Source organism: Podarcis gaigeae (genome assembly GCF_964106915.1).
Source record: "Podarcis gaigeae genome assembly, chromosome: 11".
NCBI lineage: Eukaryota > Metazoa > Chordata > Lepidosauria > Squamata > Lacertidae > Podarcis > Podarcis gaigeae.
Genome location: NC_139687.1, coordinates 27,712,401 through 27,732,251, shown reverse-complemented (window position 1 = coordinate 27,732,251; position 19,851 = coordinate 27,712,401). Strand labels below are relative to the sequence as shown.

At 42.5% G+C, this 19,851-nt stretch overlaps 1 protein-coding gene and 1 long non-coding RNA gene across 2 annotated transcripts in view; both read right to left on the bottom strand.

The window, feature by feature from the left end:
- Positions 1–13,881, bottom strand: part of LIX1 (limb and CNS expressed 1) — a 41,676-nt gene extending 27,795 nt beyond the window's left edge. Inside the window, exons 1-2 of the mRNA XM_083702444.1 lie at positions 13,172–13,881; positions 2,158–2,321 (exon numbers count right to left, since the gene is read on the bottom strand). Coding sequence (XP_083558570.1) covers positions 2,158–2,321; positions 13,172–13,280 — 273 coding nt within the window. The 5' untranslated portion in view covers positions 13,281–13,881. The remainder of the gene's footprint in view (positions 1–2,157; positions 2,322–13,171) is intronic.
- Positions 13,882–14,230: 349 nt separating this feature from the next.
- The window catches only part of LOC310827037, a 75,397-nt gene continuing 69,776 nt past the window's right edge, over positions 14,231–19,851 (bottom strand). Inside the window, exon 2 of the long non-coding RNA XR_014556157.1 lies at positions 14,231–14,920. This is a non-coding gene — a long non-coding RNA (uncharacterized lncRNA). The remainder of the gene's footprint in view (positions 14,921–19,851) is intronic.

Genomic DNA, 19,851 nt, shown 5'->3' with positions numbered 1-19,851 from the left:
TGGAATGCACAAGGGAGACATTTATGTGACATGAGTAATAGAAATGATTGCTTATTGACGTATTTGGAAGTGATGGCAAACCAAAGAGAACTATTATGCAGCGATGATGGCATATAAGATAGTGAGATGTTTTTATAAAAAGCATACAGCAAATTCACCACACCACATTTAACCACAAATTCTCTCTCACATAATATTTTAAGAAGTAAAATGGGGGAAAAAACTAACTTTGGCAGCCCAGTCTCACTACAAGCATTTAAAAATACCTTGCAAGTTCAAGAAATTCTATCCAGCTTGAATTAAATCTGCTCACTGCACTTCTGAGAGCTTCCTATGCACACCAGCCACTGAAGTTAGACAGACTCTTGACACTGCCTACATTTCCTCAGACACTGAAAACTTTCTACAGGTTTTCCCAGAAGGGTGGGCAGGATCTGATTTCAGAACTATTTTATCTGTTCTATTTTTATTGCTTTGTACACCACTATGGTATTTCATAATGTTATAACAGTTTATAAATATTCCAGATAAATAAATATTAAAAACAACATGCAGAACCCCTAGAATGAGTAACTGAAGAAAAACGGCAAGGGGCACAGATTTCAAAAGGGGACTTCTCTTGTTAAGAGTTTTCTGTTGTTTGTAAGAGTGGCATTTTTCTTGAAATAGAATGTAGAATTCTTGCTGCACCCAATATACAGTAACATGGTGTCATGAACTGGCAGTATTTCAGGGAGGAGGAAAAGGATCCTGGTGAGCAGTGCAGCTGGGAGTGGGTCACACAGGAGCAAGGTGGGGATGGGGAAGGAGAGGTTGTTGTAATAATAATAATAATAATAATAATAATAATAATAATAATAATAAATTATACCCCGCCCATCTGGCCAGGCCTCCCCAGCCACTCTGGGTGGCTTCCAGCAGGATATTAAAAACACAAGAAAACATCAAACATTAAAAACTTCCCTAAATAGGGCTGCCTTCATATGTCTTCTAAAAGTCAGATAGTTGTTTATTTCTTTGACATCTGATGGGAGGGTGTTCCACAGGGTGGGCACCACTGCCGAGAAGGCCCTCTGCATGGTTCCCTGTAACCTTGCTTTTTGCAGTAAGGGAACCGCCAGAAGGCCCTCAGCGCTGGACCTCAGTAGAAAATATGGGTGACAGAGGATGATGAGGAAGCAGGGGCTAGTTCACAGGAAGCCGAGTAGCGGGACCCCTCACCAGAGTCAGAGGCCCCTGTCCCCATGAACACAGCCGGTCCTAAGACGTAGGGAACAGTGGGCAGGGCACTCCAGGAAGTAGAGGAAGGCCAGGGCCTGCAGCCTAGTTCACTAGCTGGCCAGACAGGGAAGGAGGCATGTGATTCCTCAGCTGGGGCAAGCTGAGAGCAGGTGAGGGTCACATGCCTCATCAAGCCCAGATGCTGCAATCAGCAGACACAGGTTAAGAAGGAAGCAGAGCTGAGGTACTGTGTCTTCTTAACTGCCCATGTTGATGAACCTTGCCTGGGATTCTCCTTGGACCTTCACGGGTTTCTACTTTGAGATTGACTCTAGACTGTATCTGACTACTGAACTTCTATCTTGGCTTACTTGGACTGAACCCAGACTGTGTTTCCTGGACTTGGCTTGTGTGAATTGTCTTCTGGATTTGGGACTTTGTCTTGGCACACCGTCTGCCAGGTAGGCCAGGGGATCAGGACACATGGTAATTCAGGGTGGAGAAAGATAAGAATTTTTAAAAGAGTTGGAAATTCTTTTAGAGATACATCATTATCTATAGTATACACTTGTTTTGTCCCACTGATGCATCTCTTGACAGGAGGTTCCTGAAATGTCGGTGGAGGGGCCATGCAGGCCACTCTGCCTCCTTCACTCCTGATCCTTCCCATGTGTTGTGTTCAAGAATCAGGGTGGAAATAAGTCACAAATGCTTTATTCTCAAATAAGAAGCAGCATAGCAAAACTGGCCCATATGCCCAGACATAATCTGAATGTGTGCATGGTGTGAAGAAAAACTTCCTTTGGTTCCAAACCAACATCATTGGTTGACCCAAAGTTCTAGTGTTATGACAGAGAGAGCGATAGTCATGATGGCAGGCTGAATTTCTTGCAGCAGAGTCCTTTTTCATTAAAATGCTTCAGCGTATATTCTTACCTGAAAGTTACCAAAGCAGCTTCCTCCAGGCAGGGTAACATAACTCACAAAGGGAGGCCCAGGAGAATTTAGTGACTCGTAGACCACTGTGCCTTCACTTGAAAACACACCTCTCTGTTTCTGTTTGCTCTCCCAGAATTCCTGAAGCATTGCTACAACGTTCACTGCCAAAACAGAGAAATGACAATACATTAGTAATAACCCATGATTCTATATATCTCCATTTGCATGGGAATGAAACTACAACCCTGCATTAAAAAATGATGGATGTCTTTTATAACTTTACATTGATGTCAACATGGGAAAGAAATCTGCAAAGGAAGCCACAGATTAAATTTGGATGTACAATAAATTCATTGTTTTCCAAGGCTGAAGTCTGATGACCTAATCCACAAACTGAAAAGGTCATAGATTTTGGCTGACCAATACTAGACACAAATGGCCACTTTGTGTTGGCTTCATGGTTAATGAACTAACAATGCATTGCTCCCTTAAATACAGCCCAGTCTCCCTTCCTGGTCTCACTTCTATTCAGGGAGAAGCAGTGCTGCAATCCTGTCTACAGAGCCCTGCCTAGGATTTATATATAACCCTTTTAAATAACACATTTCTAAACCTTGTTCATGTGTTAAAAAATATACATCACACATATACAATATCATGAGTGGGAGAAATCAGTCATTGATCTCACCCATGTTGTCCTGGCCCCATTCCCATGCTATCCATGTGCTGGAGAAATAAACGGAACAGGTAAACCCGATAAACATGTGTAAGCTCTCCTCATGACCTGGAAACTTGTACCAACATGCTCCCAACATGTGGTCAGTGGGACAGAGACCAGAGGATGTGATGGTTGGGGTAGAGTCAATGGGTGGAACACCACTGTCCATCTCATGTGATTTTTCACAGAATGGGGTGGGGAAAGAAGTGGCTTTATTTTCCCATATGTGTGTGGATCGTGAATTCAGCAGCAAATGAGTGGGGCCCCTCCTTCAACAGATAAAGCCAGAGTTGAGAGTAGAGAGGGAGAAGCAATGTGAGCCAGAAGCTTGGAGTAGGGAGCCTGGAGTTATGTGACAGAGAAGCAGAGCAGCAGGCAGAGCACGATGTTTGATGTCTGTTTGAATCCTAGACTGGACCTATGGGAGAAGCAAGACCCTTTTGGGGTGCTAATGCTGTGAATCCCTTCGTCGTAGGCTCAGATTGTATATGTGTGTGTAAATAAACCATATATCATAAATACCCTGCAGTCTCTGCTGTGCCTCATTTCCAAAAGGAAACACAGACCCTGGGTGAGTGCCTGGAACCCCCTAGAATCTCACACCACTCAGGGATTGGGGGTTGGCATGGAACAAAACATTGACTAAAGTCTATTTAAATCTGTGGCACAAATGGGATGGCTTGCCTCTGGCAAATGGCTGATACAGGTAAAGAGGACAACCTGAAACAATGTCTTGCATGTTGATGAAAAATGTAGCATGTAAAACTGCTGGTGGGGAATTAGGTCCCCAGATCCTGTTGGAAACCAATAAATCTAGCAGTATAATTCTTTTTTCCCCAGAAAGGGCTCAATAAGAGCCTTTATTTTGCGTCTTCCTCCAAAGTAGTGATTGGCACTCTAGAATTATTATTTTTTTAATAGACCAGCTATACTGAAAAGCTGCTTTCTATGAGAATCAGAGAATGTAAATATTGGATTGGTCTCTCACTCAAGGACTTCTATGGATGATCTAAGTGGAAAATATAATGGCTCTGTAAAATAATAGGAATAATAAAAACTGATTTGACCGACCTTTCAGAAGGTCATGGAGACCCCTTTCCCCAATTAAACCAAAACTTAAAATGGAAAACAGATGGTTATCTCAATCTGTGATGGTAGAATTAAGCTTTGACACAAACTGAACAAAGGTGAAAACCCAAGCCACAAAGAAATGAATTGTTTTTCCAAATTAAAGTTGTATTCCTCCCTTGAGACCGGCAGACTTTATTAAATGCTTATTTAATGTGCTCTGCTACTTGCTGTTGATGTCTGAAAGTCATCAAAGCAATCTAGTAGATTGAAGCATGATAGGTGACCTGTTGCTTTTACATTCACCAAAGACTTCCCCTTATATTCTTTCCTTATTCTTCCCCGCCCCCTCCCAGCTTTGACTTCTGATAATATCAGAACTGGTAACATGCCTTAAAGGATTATATCTGATGGGGGGGGAACCCCTCCAAACCAAAACTAGTTCAGATTTTTAGATCGGGTCTGTTAAAACAGCACCGCGCCCAGATTTACATCCATCACTCCTCTTTCCCTAATAAGGACACACATACATATGCACACAGGTCTCGTAACAATTCCATTTAAAAGCCATTAAGGGAAAGCTGATATTTAGGGCTTTTTAAAAAAACATGTTAAACCTCAACCGTCTAAAACTATGAGTGTGACAGGAATTGTGGTGGTGATATCAAATTATTATACAAAGGATGTGCATAGGTTACCCGTGTCGTGAGCTCAATGTAACAACGAACAGAGTAAAATGGAAGCCTGGGCAAAGAGAATGGCTGAGGACCAGAGCATGTCTATGCTGTGAGTCTGTTCCTAGCTGGTCAGCAAGTCTGTGCAGTAGAGGCTGGTCTATGGAGGCTGCCCACATCCAGCCACCACCTGCTGTTTTCTTCTAACCAGGGCTTTTGTCAGCTGGACTCACTGGTACTCAGTTCCGGCACCTCTCCATTGCCATTACAGTGGTACCTTGGGTTACAGACGCTTCAGGCTACAGACGCTTCAGGTTACAGACTCCGCTAATCCAGAAATAGTACCTCAGGTTAAGAACTTTGCTTCAGGATGAGAACAGAAATCGCACGGCGGCAGCAGGAGGCCCCATTAGCTAAAGTGGTACCTTAGTTTCAGGTAAAGAACGGACCTCCAGAACGAATTAAGTTCTTAACCCGAGCTACCACTGTATAAGAGAACACGGGTCATGGTGAGTTCCGGAACCTCTTTTTCTAGAAAAATACAACTGCCTCTAACACATCCATTCTGTCAACTTCCTCCCTTCCCCCAGCTTAGTCTCAGGGTTGTCCTGAACTCAGCAGGGAAGAGGATGGGCACCAAACATTTTGATGTCCTATTATGTCAGCTGTGGGTATCTATTATATCCAGTACAGTGGTACTTAATTCGTTCCGGAGGTCCGTTCTTAACCTGAAACTGTTCTTAACCTGAAGACCAATGGGGCCTCCTGCTGCCGCTGCGCTGCAGGAGCACGATTTCTGTTCTCATCCCGAAGCAAAGTTCTTAACCTGAAGCACTATTTCTGAGTTAGTGGAGTCTGTAACCTGAAGCGTATGTAACCCGAGGTACCACTGTATTGGCATGAAACGTCACAGCACTAAAATCTGAGAAACCCTTCTGTTTGCTCTTCAAAAGTCAGCCCTGGAGCTTGTGTAGTTGGGCCACATCCACACACATTTAAAGCACAGGGCTTCCCCCAAAGAATCCTAGGAACTGTAGTTTGTTAAAGGTGATGGCAACTGCAGCTCTGTGAGGGATAAACTACAGTTCCCAGGATTCTTTGGGGGAGAAGCCATGTGCTTTAAATGTGCTTTGAATATATGGAGACTTAATCTCCTGCACCCACCTACGAATGTGTGTCAATAGAAAATATTTTATTTTTTTTTAATGGAAAAAGGAAGAGGTGGAGAGGTGATCACGAGACAACAGGGCATAGGAAATGGTCTACCATGAATGCTCCCTTCCCCACTAACAGGATCAGCTCCTTACAAAGAACCTTTGTATTTCTCGATTTAAAAAAATAAACAAACTCAGCTTTTGAGCAATAGATACAGTTACGAAGGAAGGCACTAAAACAAGAATGTATCATGCCAAGATTGCAAATAAACAGGACACACAGTGCCCAAAGAACTTAGCAGTGCCTTTTATTTTAGAAGAGGATTATCCAAGCAGAGGTTTTGCAATCTTCCTGGCAATGTGGAACAGAGCCATAACCCTGGGAATATTTCATTGTCACAAACGATCCGTTTATAAAGAACACACACGGTAAGTATTTCCTGCTTAGTCAGTTTTATACTTTAAAAGGGCTTTCAGAAGAAGAGTTGTTTTAACTAACTTGTCAGGCTATTATTAAATAACCATTTGACTGCAGAGAAATATACATTTCATATTTGGGTTTTTTCAGTTGTTGTTTTTTTTAAGTAAAAGACTATTTTTTTTGTCGCAAGGCTACTAAAATTGTCTTCTATTTCCTCAATCAATCTATGACACATAATCAGTAAAACCATATCATTTAAACAAATACCATAACTTATAGGCACACCTTCTTACAGCTGCCTCCCATTAGGGGCTATAATTTAACACACACCTCGACTGAAGCTGTAAAAGTTGGGCTCAGTTTGATACATGCAGATTGTTTAAATGTGTAGAATGAGAAAAAACAACGCCATGGGGCTGAAATAGTTACGTTACATGGATGTAACAGATATAATATTAATTCAGTTGCCATGTTGCATTTTATAAATCAAAATGCTGTAAAATGTGCACATGCCTATAACTCCCTCATACTGCTAAGACCGTAAGTTGGGCTAATCTGTCACTGATACGTCTCCAAGTTTCATGGGACTCAGTTGGGTCCTGTCCCCTCTTGTCAGCTCCTGTTAGGCTTATCTGGTAGTTAACAGGGAGTACTCTGAGCAACACAGGGAAGCAAGGTCTAAGCTACCAGTTCAACGTCCCACATGCCTTGGAGCGACAGTACACCAGGGGCATTGTGGGAGATATAAATAGCAACTAGACCAGTTGACCAGTGCTGATCAGAGCACTGAGACAAGAAGAGGAGGAGGCAGAAGTCAAGGGGCAGGGGGTACCCAAGACGGTCCAGAAGTGGGCTCCTACTTGATACTGGGGTCCCAGGAGCTCCCAAAGATGCAGGGGGCCAGCACACCCATGCTGATCTGCATATTATTATGGGATAGCTTTAAGTGGTGTGAGTTACAAATATACAAAGTAATTGACTGGTGAAGGGTCATATGTGGGCATTGGGACCATAACCACTGTCATAAATTGCCTCACATGTTGCCTCAGTCTCCATGGTACTACTGTATCATGAGTGAGAGAGAGAGAGAGAGAACTGCTATTTACCCAAAAGACCCTTATTCACCACAACCTAAAATTTTGCATCTATGTGTTCATTACAAGAGTACGACCCTCCATTTGTCTGAATCATCTCTGGTCATATTCTCATCTTCCATTATCGAATCCTTCACTTCATTTCCAAGCCATTCTTGCGTGGTTCCATCCCAAGGCCCACCCTTCCCATCTTCACAAGAGGAAATATGAACAAGGCACTCCCCAGTTCACAGGTCAATCTCTTAGCCACTCTTAGCTACACCAGCGTTTTGCAAGAGATGCATCCTGAGCACTCTGTGAACAACTCCTGTAGTCCTCAGGTGTCTTTGAAGAGGACTACAGTGAACCTGCGCATTAGAACTGGGTGTACTGTTAAGCTGCTATAAAACAGTAGGATAGGAGACAAATTTTAAAGTGATTTGGGGATACTTTCAATGCCTACACTTTCTAATCCCAAACTGCTTTTTAAAAGCGATCTCTTTCAGTGTCAGGAGGGCAATAAAACCCCAACGAGGTACAAGAAGAAAGTGGAACCATTCAGTATCTCCCTATTGCCCCACCCTAGTACGCTTTGCTTCTCTCCTCTCATCCCTTTACAGCAGGAATGGGAAATCTGTAGCCTTCCAGCTGTTGCTGGACTCTAGCTTCCATCAGCAGCAGTCAGCATTGCCAATGGCCAGGGATGATGGGCACTGCAGCCCAACAAATACTGGAAGACGACAGGTTTCATATCCCTGCTATATATCAATAGGGATTCAATTCTGAAACACACACCTGCTGCTTACAGGTCTAATTTGCTCCTTGAAGACAAAAGAAGTGGATGCATAGTCATCCTGAGCTTAGAGCAGATTCCCAAACTTAGATCTCCAGCTGTTTTTGGACTACAACTCCCATCATCCCTAGCTATCAAGACCAGTGGTCAAGGATGATGGGAATCGTAGTCCAAATTTAGCTGAAGACCCAAGTTTGGGAAACACTGGCTTAGAGTATAGTACTGTTTCATCAGATAAGTTCTAGCCCAATAAGAATATTGGAGTACCACTAGAAAAGCTGAAACAGTTGCTTGAGATTCCTGATTAATGAAGGCAGTCAAATGAGGGCCAGACTTTACTCCTGGCTTGGAGAACCTGTGTCTCAGGATGTTGTTGAACAACAACTCCCAACATTCCTGGCCATTTACCATGCTGACCAGGGCTGATGGGAGTTGAAGTTCAACAACTTCTGAAGAGCCACAGGTTCTCTAGCATTGCTCCACTCATTGTCTCTGAACTGATTTCTGAAACATCCAGTTATGTTTCTACTTTCCTGGCTTCCCCTCTCTTGAGGACTTGAGTTGAGGTCATGAAGCTTTTCCACTGCCCTCAGCTTGAGGCAGTTATCAGTGATTTATTCCTAGATAATCCTTTGTGTAGCTGTTGAGCATCAGCGTGTGTTTCCACTTCTCCGTGAGGTCTCCTGGTGGTGGCCTTGAGGATCATGTTATTTCAGAAGGGGATCTTGGCTCCCTGCCTGTGCAGGCCTCTTGCCAAAGACAATTTCAAAACTAGCATTAGGACCCCTGAACAAGGAGTTTCATGTGTCTTGAAATTGGCCCAGGCGCTCTCATTTGTGCATTTCAAGTACTGTTCTGATCCCAAGATGATTAATAAAACAATAAATGTGAAGAATGATGGTGGCCATGCTTATTCTAGAAAAACCCATAAAGACTGTGGTCATCAGACTGCCATTTGATGAGGCCATGGATATTTGTTTGTGGTTTTTACAGATTATGTAATTGGCCTACAAACAAGGGTAGACCTGGAATTATTGTAAGGCATAATTCCCTTTCAGTTTGCAGAAAGCCAAACCACTGGGAAATTGAAATAGCCTTTGAGTGGAGGGTTCACAAATTTGTAGGTTTCTAACCTGTTTTTAATTCAGTTACCTCTGGCTGACCTTGGAACAACCTGAGTCAACCGTAACACATAAGAACGAATAGCTTGAAACACTGAAGGAGCACTCTGTCCATGTGTCCCACCTCCCTGTGACAAATGGATCTGGTCTGTGGCCTGTACAGGCCTCTTAAAGGGCTTTCTGAGTAATGTTTTGGGCCTCTTGCTGCTTGAGGGACTGCATGCTTGCTTCTGTGAGTGAGCCCTTGCAGGGGCAGGTTAGTGTTCCACTCTTGCCCCTTTTTACCTCATCTGGGCTGGTTTTGTGATACAAAATACACAGTACATTTTAGCTGCCCCTCCTTTTTTGTAAAAAAAATTAGGGAACTGCTCATCAGTTGTATTGTGCATTTTCTTCTCTCATCTCCAAAGTAATTGGCTCAAATAATTCAGAAAAATGCGAAGATTGTAAAGGGCTGATCGTATAACCGCTTCATGATGAAAATAAGCTAAGGGCTGTATCCAATTCTAGTCATGTCCCTTTTTTATTGCTCACATGATGCTGTCAGGGCGGTCACACACAACCCTGCATTCCATATTTTTGTACCTCCCTGTTGAAATCCCATTACATTTCATACCACCAATGTTCTGGCCTTTTTTAATATATATATTGGTACTGCTTTTGTTGTGCTGTGGTCTTCCAGACAGCAATAATATGGTAGCACTGGGGAACCATCACGGAAGTAATAAAGCAGAATAAACCCACCACTAAAGGACTATTAATGTGTCAACCATGTAGTGAAGAACACACCTGCCATAAAACACCAGTTGAGTGCCCCTTCCCACTGAAATTGACGGGCACTACTAATTTTGGTCCATTAATTTCAATGGGTTTACTCTGAGTAGAACTGAGTTGCATATAACCCCAAGTCCTTTGAGATTCCACAGAATCCATCTTCCCTTTTACTGTTGTCTAAGGATGCTCATGTCATATCTGTAATGCTGCAGCACTGAACAAGTCTTGGCCATATGGACCTTGGTGGTCAGATCATGTAACTGCGGTATTATCTTTCTTTCAAAATAGCAATGTGCTGCTTGCTTCCTTTATGGCTGGGATTGGGAATTGTGATCACCAGTTGTCGTTGGATTCCGGCTTCCATGAGCCTCAGACAGCAGATCAGGGATGATGGGAATTGTAGTCCAACAATATTTGGAGGGACACAGGTTCTCTGTTCCCACTTTAAGGGATTTACAGAGCAATCCTATTGCACAAAGAGTACTCAGAATTAGTTCCAATACTATCAAAGGTACTTATTCCCAGGTGATTAGGATAACATAACAACCTAATAATATTTGGTCTTTAGTGGTGCTATTCATAGAACTCACATCTTCTTGTTTCCCTCTGGCTTATGGAACTAGAGAATGCTATTGACCAAGCAAAGCAAGGTTTCTCATCTGGTTTCCTGTTTATAACAACATATCTCCCTTAAACATTGATACTGAAACGGCATCTGGTATATGTATTCAGGGCATTTTAAGTTCAAATATTAGCTTGTTCAAGACAGAATTTGACATTTCAAATTCAGCCTTGGTTATAGTGTGGTGGTGATAACGCCAAGGTTGCAGGTTTTATCCTCATATGGTACAGCTGCATATTCCTGCAATGCAAGGAGTTGGATTAGATGATCTTCTGTGTCCTTACAAACTCTATGATTCTATGAAACTCCTGTTTGACTCCCACATACATTTCCAAAGGGGCAGAAAATATGCAGAAAAGCAGCATACGATACATCTGCCCTGATCATTAAGATAGTGCCATGAAACTTGTTGTGCGTATGTGATTTTACATAAATCTCCATTTCAGGTTTGAATACTGGTAAGAATGACTCCAGGAAAAGAAACAGTTTGGGAAAGCAAAGGGTTGGCAAATACCATAATTGTAGGAATAAGGATTTAATCCTTATAGGAACTTATATACTGAAACTGCTGGGGAAGTGAATGGGAAATATAAGCAGCCTTTGGGACTCATGTAGATAATAGAATTCTTCTAAATAAATAACATAATATATGTATAAATACTACTACTACTACTACTAGCCTCCCATATACATTTCTCAAGGTGATGTAGAAAATACAATAAGCGCAGCCATAAAACAATTAAAGACAACACAGAAAAGAACAGTAAATTAATGTAAAAAGCAAGTCCATACAAACCCATGGCAGACACTTATATTGAAAGTAAGGTTTCTGAAACACTGATTTACTGGAGGTTCATCCTCTTCTACATCAATGTAGGGACTGATAGCATTCAGCTGGCTAAAGTCCGTTAACAGGATGCAATATATTCAATATATTCTAGTGGAAGAACTATTTTTTTAATGGTTAACCCCGCTTTGTGATAAGATTCCATTGAAAATGGTATTCCAGCCCCATGTGCTTTCCTGCTTTATTGTAGCCATTCTTTCAGCCGACAAATCTGTGGGTGGTCACAATAACTTTGTCTGAGAGGCCAGTACATACATTTTCAATCAAAACCTTGTCAGATGATCTTCAGGAATCTGCCACAATGGGAGGGGAGGGGGAAAGTTCCCCACCTTTTCTAGATCAAATCCTTTGTGCTTGTGGGATGTCTCTGCCTCCACAAGGTTTGTTAACTGCTGCTTAACGTGGGACTGATGCAATGGCATTGAGTTTTCCTTCTGGGTGGCCTCAGGAGCTGTATTTGTGTTTATCTGTCTAACTCTTGATTTCTGTCAAACTATGTATGGAATAACTGATACACAACTTTGCTCTCTCTCACCAGCTGCTTATTTAAAGTCATTCATTCCATGCTCCTTTTGAAAGAACGCAAAGGGCTGGTGAAGTTGCTAACTCTTACCATAGCTCCTGACAAAGAAATTAAGCAGATACTTTCAAAGAGTGTCTCCCCCATAGTGCCGCAGAGTGTAATATAGATAATAATAAACTTTCTCTGTGAAATGTTGCCCAGCAAAGCCAGCCTAGTGATTTTTCTACAATGTGACTGAGTAATTTAGACTAATATTCTAACTGACAGTTTTCACAAATTATGAAAAAGCAATGAACTGAACAAAAAAAAACATGCTGATGGAGAAGGTGAGACTACATTATTAGTCTGATTCATCACGATAAATTCCGGGGAATTTTCAAGTTGGTTTCCTCTTTAATATATAAGAATTTTCTCTTCTAAGCACAGAGTCAAGAGATTTTGGGTTGCATTCTGATGCCCTCTCTTATATGAATTAACACCTTGTCCTATAAAGTTCACAGAGGGAGCCATAAACGAAGCTTTAACTAGAAAGTAAGCAGTCTCTGCTTAAAGGCAGCAAATTGAAGATGTTTTATAATGCAATTGTATGCATGTCTACTCAAAAGTAAGTCCTACTCAGTGCTTACCTGCAATCAAGTGTGTACAGGATTGCAGTCTGAGACACTGAGAACTTATTGGAACTTAATTTAAGAGACATTAATACAAATTTTATTGAACAGTATGTATAAATGGGATTGCTTTCAGATGCAGTTTGAAGTGTGAATGTGACTTGCAACTAGCATTATTCCTACAAATAAATAGGACGAGAGTTACGATGAAAGAACATATGTAAATCTTAGTATATAGGTACAATTGTAAACGGTAAACAGTTTAGCATGTTTTCAGGTAAAACTTTATTAAACATATAATCAAACCATTCTGTGTGTACGTATAGTACATTATTCTGTGATTGCAAATATAGTACTCAATCCACGCCCCCCCCCCCCGAGTTTTACTCCTACACAGCATATCTACTCAGTAGTAAGAACCACTGAGTTCATTTGGGCTTACCCCCATGCCAGTGAGAATCGCAGCACTACCTCTTGCAGGAAAAAAAACATATTAATAAACATCACACACACAGAGAGAGCAGAGCATTTGATGGGCTGATCTATCCAACATCCCTGTTACAGGTTTCTGCCTGACTCAACTGCAAAGTCCAGAAACTTTGTTTTGGTACTTACAGTCTTTGAACGCAAGTGCAGGGTCCCTGTGAGGCAGGACTTGGGAGATTATATGCTGTAGAGATTCCAAGGTTCTGTCCATTTTGGGCTGCCTTCTTGCAGACTGCATCCACAAAGTGTCCACCACATGCCTGAATTCTTCCAGCCCTCTCCTGAATTTATGCAGCTCATTGATGAACTGGATTACCAAAGAATCTCCCTCAGCATCTGCCAATCAGACATTGCCCAGATTCAAAAGACCCTTCAGGGGGTCCTCCTCCTCAGCTCGCTTATCTTTGTTGTAGGCTGAGCTAATTAGCTGGGGAGGCTGCTTGACACGCTCCTTCCTCCTTGCTTTTTCCTCTGTTAAACACACCCACCTACTGGCTAGCGGGAGAAGCAAAGCGTGCCAAAGACATTCCTCTCTTCATCCTGACATTGACTGAAGCTGCTGAAGCAGACAATGTTGGACTTTCTGCTGACTTAATAAGAATTCACCCCCACTGTTTAAAATAACAATAATAATAATTGAGGAAAAGGGAAATGAGAAGATTAATAGGGGATAGCTCGACGATGTCTTACTTTATGTACTGCTTGAAGGGCTGTCTTGAGGACAACCCTTTATTTGATGGGTTATCTGGTCCAAGTTCTATTTAAAGATAAAGAAGGGAGAGCAGGATCCTCAAAGTTTCACAGTAGGGATGTGGGTAGCGCTGTGGTCTAAACCACTGAGCCTCTTGGGCTTGCCAATCAGAAGGTCGGCAGTTTGAATCCCTGCGACAGGGTGAGCTCCTGTAGCTCTGTCCCAGCTCCTGCCAACTTAGCATTTTGAAAGCACACAAGTGCAAGTAAATAAATAAGTAACGCTGCAGCGGGAAGGCAAACGGCGTTTCCGTGCACTCTGGTTTCTGTCACAGTGTTTGGTTGCACCAGAAGCAGTTTAGTCATGCTAGCCACGTGACCCAGAAAGCTGTTTGTGGACAAACGTCGGCTCCTCCCCCTGAAGCAAGATGAGAGACGCACCCCATAATCACCTTTGACCGAAAGTAACCACCCAGGGGTCCTTTACCTTTTTTAAAAAACCAAAGTTTCATATCAATGGCTAGACCAAGTGGAACAGACTGAGCATGCACTCAGGTCACCTGTGGAGAGTCTGCCCCATTCAGATAAGCTGTATTCTTTTTAATTATAGGAATTGTTTCTACATTTACACCTCTGCATTAGCAGGTAGTAGTGTTAGTAGTAATAATAACAGTTTTTATGCCACCCATCTTGGCTGGGTTACCACAGCCACTCCGGGCAGCTTCCAACAAATTAAAACACTAAGACACCAAACATTAAAAACTTCCCTAAACAGGGCTGCCTTCAGATGTCTTCTAACAGTCAAATAGTTGTTTTATTTCCTTGACATCTGATGGGAGAGCATTCCACAGGGAGGACGCAATTACCGAGATGGCCCTCTGCCTGGTTCCCTGCAACCTCACTACTTGCAGTGAGGGAACCACCAGAAGGTTCTTGGAGCTGAACCTCAGTGTCCAGGCTGAACAATGGAGGAGGAGACACTCCTTCAGGTATGCAGGACCAAAGCCATGGTGCCCATTTTGCAACAATTTGTCTTCTCTCTTGTGGTGATATATAAGTGGTCACTCTAATATGGGACCCCACATTAGATATTAAAGCAGTAAATGTTGTTGTTGTTTAGTCGTTTAGTCGTGTCCGACTCTTCATGACCCCATGGACCAGAGCACGCCAGGCACTGTCTTCCACTGCCTCACGCTAATGGTTTGGACCTGAGAGAATTGCTTTAACTGCCTCCAAATTTGAAATTTGTTCTCCAGTAATGTATATGGAGGTTTACACAGGTCCCAGCCCCAAGCATTTTGTAATCTTAAGTTTCATGAAAGAGAGAAGGGAAGTGGAAGGAAGAAGAAAGGGCAATGTGAGCAAATATAGGAGCATGTGCTTGCTTAGTCCTTGGGTTGTAGACTAAGGCAAGGTTAGGTGACCTCTGGCCCTCCAGATGTTGTGGACTACAACTCCCATAATTGCTGAACACTGGCCATGCCGTCTGGAGATGTTGGAGGTTGTTGTAGTTCAACAGGTGCAACAACATAAATTGTGTAAAGAAATGTATTGTAGCCTGCGCGTAGGGTCACTTCACCCTTATGACAGCTAAGACAACACAAAATGGCTGATCATGCCAAGCCATATCCTGTCCAGACTCTGTGGAAGAGTTAGGAAGCACATAAAATTTTAGGGTCGGGGTTTAGGATGCTGGCTTCCTCCATTCCTGACTACTGGTCGAGCTGCCTGGGGCCGATAGATACTGGGAGTCCAACAGAACCCTCCACTTGAGTGCTTGGAATTTTTTAATTTTTAAAAATACCTCCCAGGGAACAAAAACATTTCCAATAATCCCAAAAAAATCAAGAGCCATCTCTCAAATCAGAACAATTACATGGACCAACGGGCCTGTATGAGGCATCCTGACAGACTCTTACCTTTGTATGGTATTTTTTTAAAAACAAATGAGGAAAGAGCTTCTGCCCATCTTGGCAATGTTCACCTCTCTGTAGGGAGGCTTGGTAACATCTGCAGATGGACTATTTCTTAACCGAGGTAAGGAGGGGGAAAAATGACACCTGTTACTCATTTTCAGTTACAAATATCAGCCGGGGTGGTAGGGCAGCAAACGTAGCTGACAGCTTTTATTCCCATATAGCTGAAAGTCAGGCAATATACACAATATTGTATCAGAAGATAGAGTCTTTAGCATTTTTGTGACTCTTGTTTGACCAGTTACGAAAACCCTGTTAAGTGCAGCCATTAAAAATGCATTTGAAGGATGTTGATTAAACAATCCTCCGATACCTGCTAAATACGTGAATTTGTTAGGACTGTCTGGGACGTTATTGACTTAACCTCCCTGTTTCCTCAGGTTCCCAGTAAATAAAGTAAACTTTTGTTTGAATATCCACATATGAAATATAAATGGAACACCGTGGAGTCCAGCCTTTGTATAAACTTCATAGTGACCTCTGATGACTTCAGATATTTCAGGAATTCTACCTCTGTTCTTGTTCAGAGATATATCATGGTACAGTGTCAGGGCCGAGTTCCTCCCTTAGCCATTTTTATCCCCAGAGAAATGTATGGTAATCTAAACAAAACCGAAGGTTAAGGACAAGTGGTTACTTATGGCTAGGCCTTGGAACGACATTTATTTTTCAAAAATGCTTTAAATACCTTTGTCTTTATCCCCCAAATGAAGTCTGAAGCATGTGAAATCACATTAACTCAGTCTAATCCCTTGCTATACTGCTTTGCTTCTCTATCTCCCCATTATTTATTTAAATGTCCTATCTGTACATACACAGCTCAGTGAGCGAGAAGAGGATTGCCATAGGCTGAGAACGCCTCTTCTTCTTTCTAGGTATACCAGGATGAATTCCGGGGCATCATTATGTTCATCTAATGGAGCCCTCCTTCCCAGGCTCTCAGTGTACTGCCAACTCCTGCTCTTTGAGGGAGCAGTTGATGCATGCAGGGCTTAGAAAACCATGAATTTTCTGGATAAAGGTAAAGGACCCCTGGACGGTTAAGTCCAATCAAAGGCAACTATGGGGTTGCTGTGCTCATTTCACTTTCAGGCTGAAGGAGCCAGCGTTTGTCCACAGACAGCTTTCTGGGTCATGTGGCCAGCATGAGTTAATCGCTTCTGGCGCAACAGAACACTGGGGTGGAAACCAGAGGGCACAGAAATCATGTTTACCTTCCTGACGCAGCAGTACCTATTTATCTACTTGCACTGGTGTGCTTTCAAACTGCTAGGTTGGCAGGTGTTGAACTATGGTGCTGGAGGAGACTCTTGAGAGTCCCATGGACTGCAAGAAGATCAAACCTCTCCATTCTTAAGGAAATCAGCCCTGAGTGCTCACTGGAAGGACAGATCCTGAAGCTGAGGCTCCAATACTTTGGCCACCTCATGAGAAGAGAACACTCCCTGGAAAAGACCCTGATGTTGGGAAAGATGGAGGGCACAAGGAGAAGGGGACGACAGAGGACGAGATGGTTGGACAGTGTTCTCGAAGCTACCAGTGTGAGTTTGACCAAACTGCGGGAGGCAGTGCCTGGCATGCTCTGGTCCATGGGGTCACGAAGAGTCAGACACAACTAAACAATAGGTTGGCAGGAGCTGGGCCAGAGCAACAGAAGCTCACCCCATTGCGGGGACTCAAACCGCCTCCCTTCCGATTGTCAAGCCCAAGAGGCTCAGTGTTGTTTAGACCATGGCGCTACCCTACCTGGATAATAGCAGGTAGGTGCTCAGCCCAGAGGAAGCACATCTGGCTAAGAGAGAGGCATACAAGGCTCTCCCCTTCCTCTAAACCTATTCTCTCTTTAAATTAAAACAAAAAACCCGCCAATCAAGCACTTATATCCAACGTTCTCGGAGGAGACACCGTGCCCCCAAACTGTGGGGTATCCCATGTTACATCGCTTTAACCTTTCGAATATTTTACTCAAAAGCAACCAAGTCTAATGCTTCTCTTGGAATTGCCTAACGAGTTTTGCAGTTCTTTCAATGCTGGTCCGTGACCTCAGGTGACACGAAAGCTTAACAAGCAACATACAAATTGCTTCCAGGGTCCAGAACCCTGAGAAAAGGCATGGAAGTAGTCAGTCTTGTTAAAATGTGTGGCAGCTGTTTGCATCAGGGGATGATGCAGATGGAAGTAGGCAGGTAATAAGCATACATGTGCAAACTATCTTCTCTTGTGGAAATCTGTTAAAGGTTACTTTCAAGGACGTTAGCATCGTCAACCTTTCAGCCCTTCCCCTAATCTTGAAACAGAAACGCATAAACCCTACAGTTTTTAATTTTTTTTTTAAAAAAACCTGTTCAGACTTTAAAAGCCAACTAGCAAAATCTCTGCAATTATGCTAGGAAGGATGCAAATGAAGAGATGGCATGTGTATTGAAAGGCTTGAGTACAGAGCAGCTTTGTTCTGAACGCAAGTCCACGATGTACCGTAGTACCGTGTTTTTCTCTACATAGTACCGAATGTTTTCCCTCCTAAAAAGTAAGGGGAAATGTGTGTGCGTCTTATGGAGTGAATGCAGGCTGCGCAGCTATCCCAGAAGCCAGAACAGCAAGAGGGATCGCTGCTTTTGCTACGCAGCGATCCCTCTTGCTGTTCTGGCTTCTGGGATTCAGAATATTTTTTTCTTCTCGTTTTCCTCCTCCAAAAACTAGGTGCGTCTTGTGGTCTGGTGCGTCTTATAGAGCGAAAAATATGGTATTTCACAGAATCAGAGTTGGAAGGGACCACGAAGGCCATCTACTTCAACCCCCTGCAATGCAGGAATCTTTGGGGCAATGTGTACCTTCCCATAAGAAACTTAGGCTCTCCCCCATTGTTCTGCAGTGCTGTCTTTCTCTCCCCACTAGAGTAAATGGCAATTCGTCATACAGGTATGTGGGAAAAAGGGCGACACTTGCGAGGCACCGTCGATGCCTTCCAGCTGTACAATTCAGTGATTCCATTTTGGCTTGCAACATTCCCATTTAAGGTGGGCAATTAAAATTTTCTTAGGCCACTGGACTTTTAACTTATTTTCAGTTCTTGCCCGCTAAATGCTCATGTTTTTTCTTGGTTGTTGTAATATGCTCTGTTCTTGAATTATTTTAGAAACAGATAAGCTGTACTGATCATATTATATATGATCTCTGGCTATGCATGGCTACTTCAGCAATGAGAAAACCATTCCCACCCCACATTTTTAAGATTTCAGCTGCTATATTAAATACACTTACAGAAACTATCATAAACTGAACTCCCCGAAGATGATTCAAGCTGTAGTGCAGAACAGAAATATGAATTTAAAAATATGCTGGCCCCAGCATATCTTTAAATTTCTGATTTACATTTTATTGTTTTTACAGAAACCACACCTTTTTTATTTATTTTAAAAAGTCTTTCCCCTCCTTTCTGGAGTTCTTAAACTTACAGCTTTAGTTGTAACAGTTTTAGATGCCCTTCCTGTGGAACACCCTCCCTTCAGATGTCAAGGAGATAAAAGAACTACACAACATTTAGAAGGCAGCTCTGTTTTGGAAAGTTTTTAATGTTTGATGTTTTATTACGTTTTAATATATGCTGTAAGCCAACCAGAGTGGTTGGGGAAACCCAGCCGGATGGGCAGGGTATAAATAATAAAATTATTATTATTACTAACAAAGTAGATTCAGCATAACAAGAGTTTGCTTCTATTTCTGCTAGATAAACATCTTTTATGCACTTTAAACCCACACTTCAGCCAAGTGCTCCTGGCTACTGGGTTTCCAAGGTATTTTGCAAGAGGCTATCTAGCACACTGTTGAATGTACGTGAACAAAATTTATTAGCAGTTGCACAGATCTGCTTAGAGATCCGAGTGCCAGCCAGGCCTGTGCAACATCATTTTTATTACTTGTCAGTTTGGGCAGGATTTACACATGAAACTTTGGAAGTGCCGAGAGAAATCGAGTAAGAGCTTCTAGGTTCAAAGCTCTGCTAGTCATGAAAAACTTGTGGGCCTTTGTTCAAGTTTAGAAATGAAGATACTGTTGAAGGTGCTACATTAATTATTGCAAGGCTGCAATCCTAAACACAGTTACCTGGGAGGAAGTACCACTGACCTCAATAGGGCTTACCTC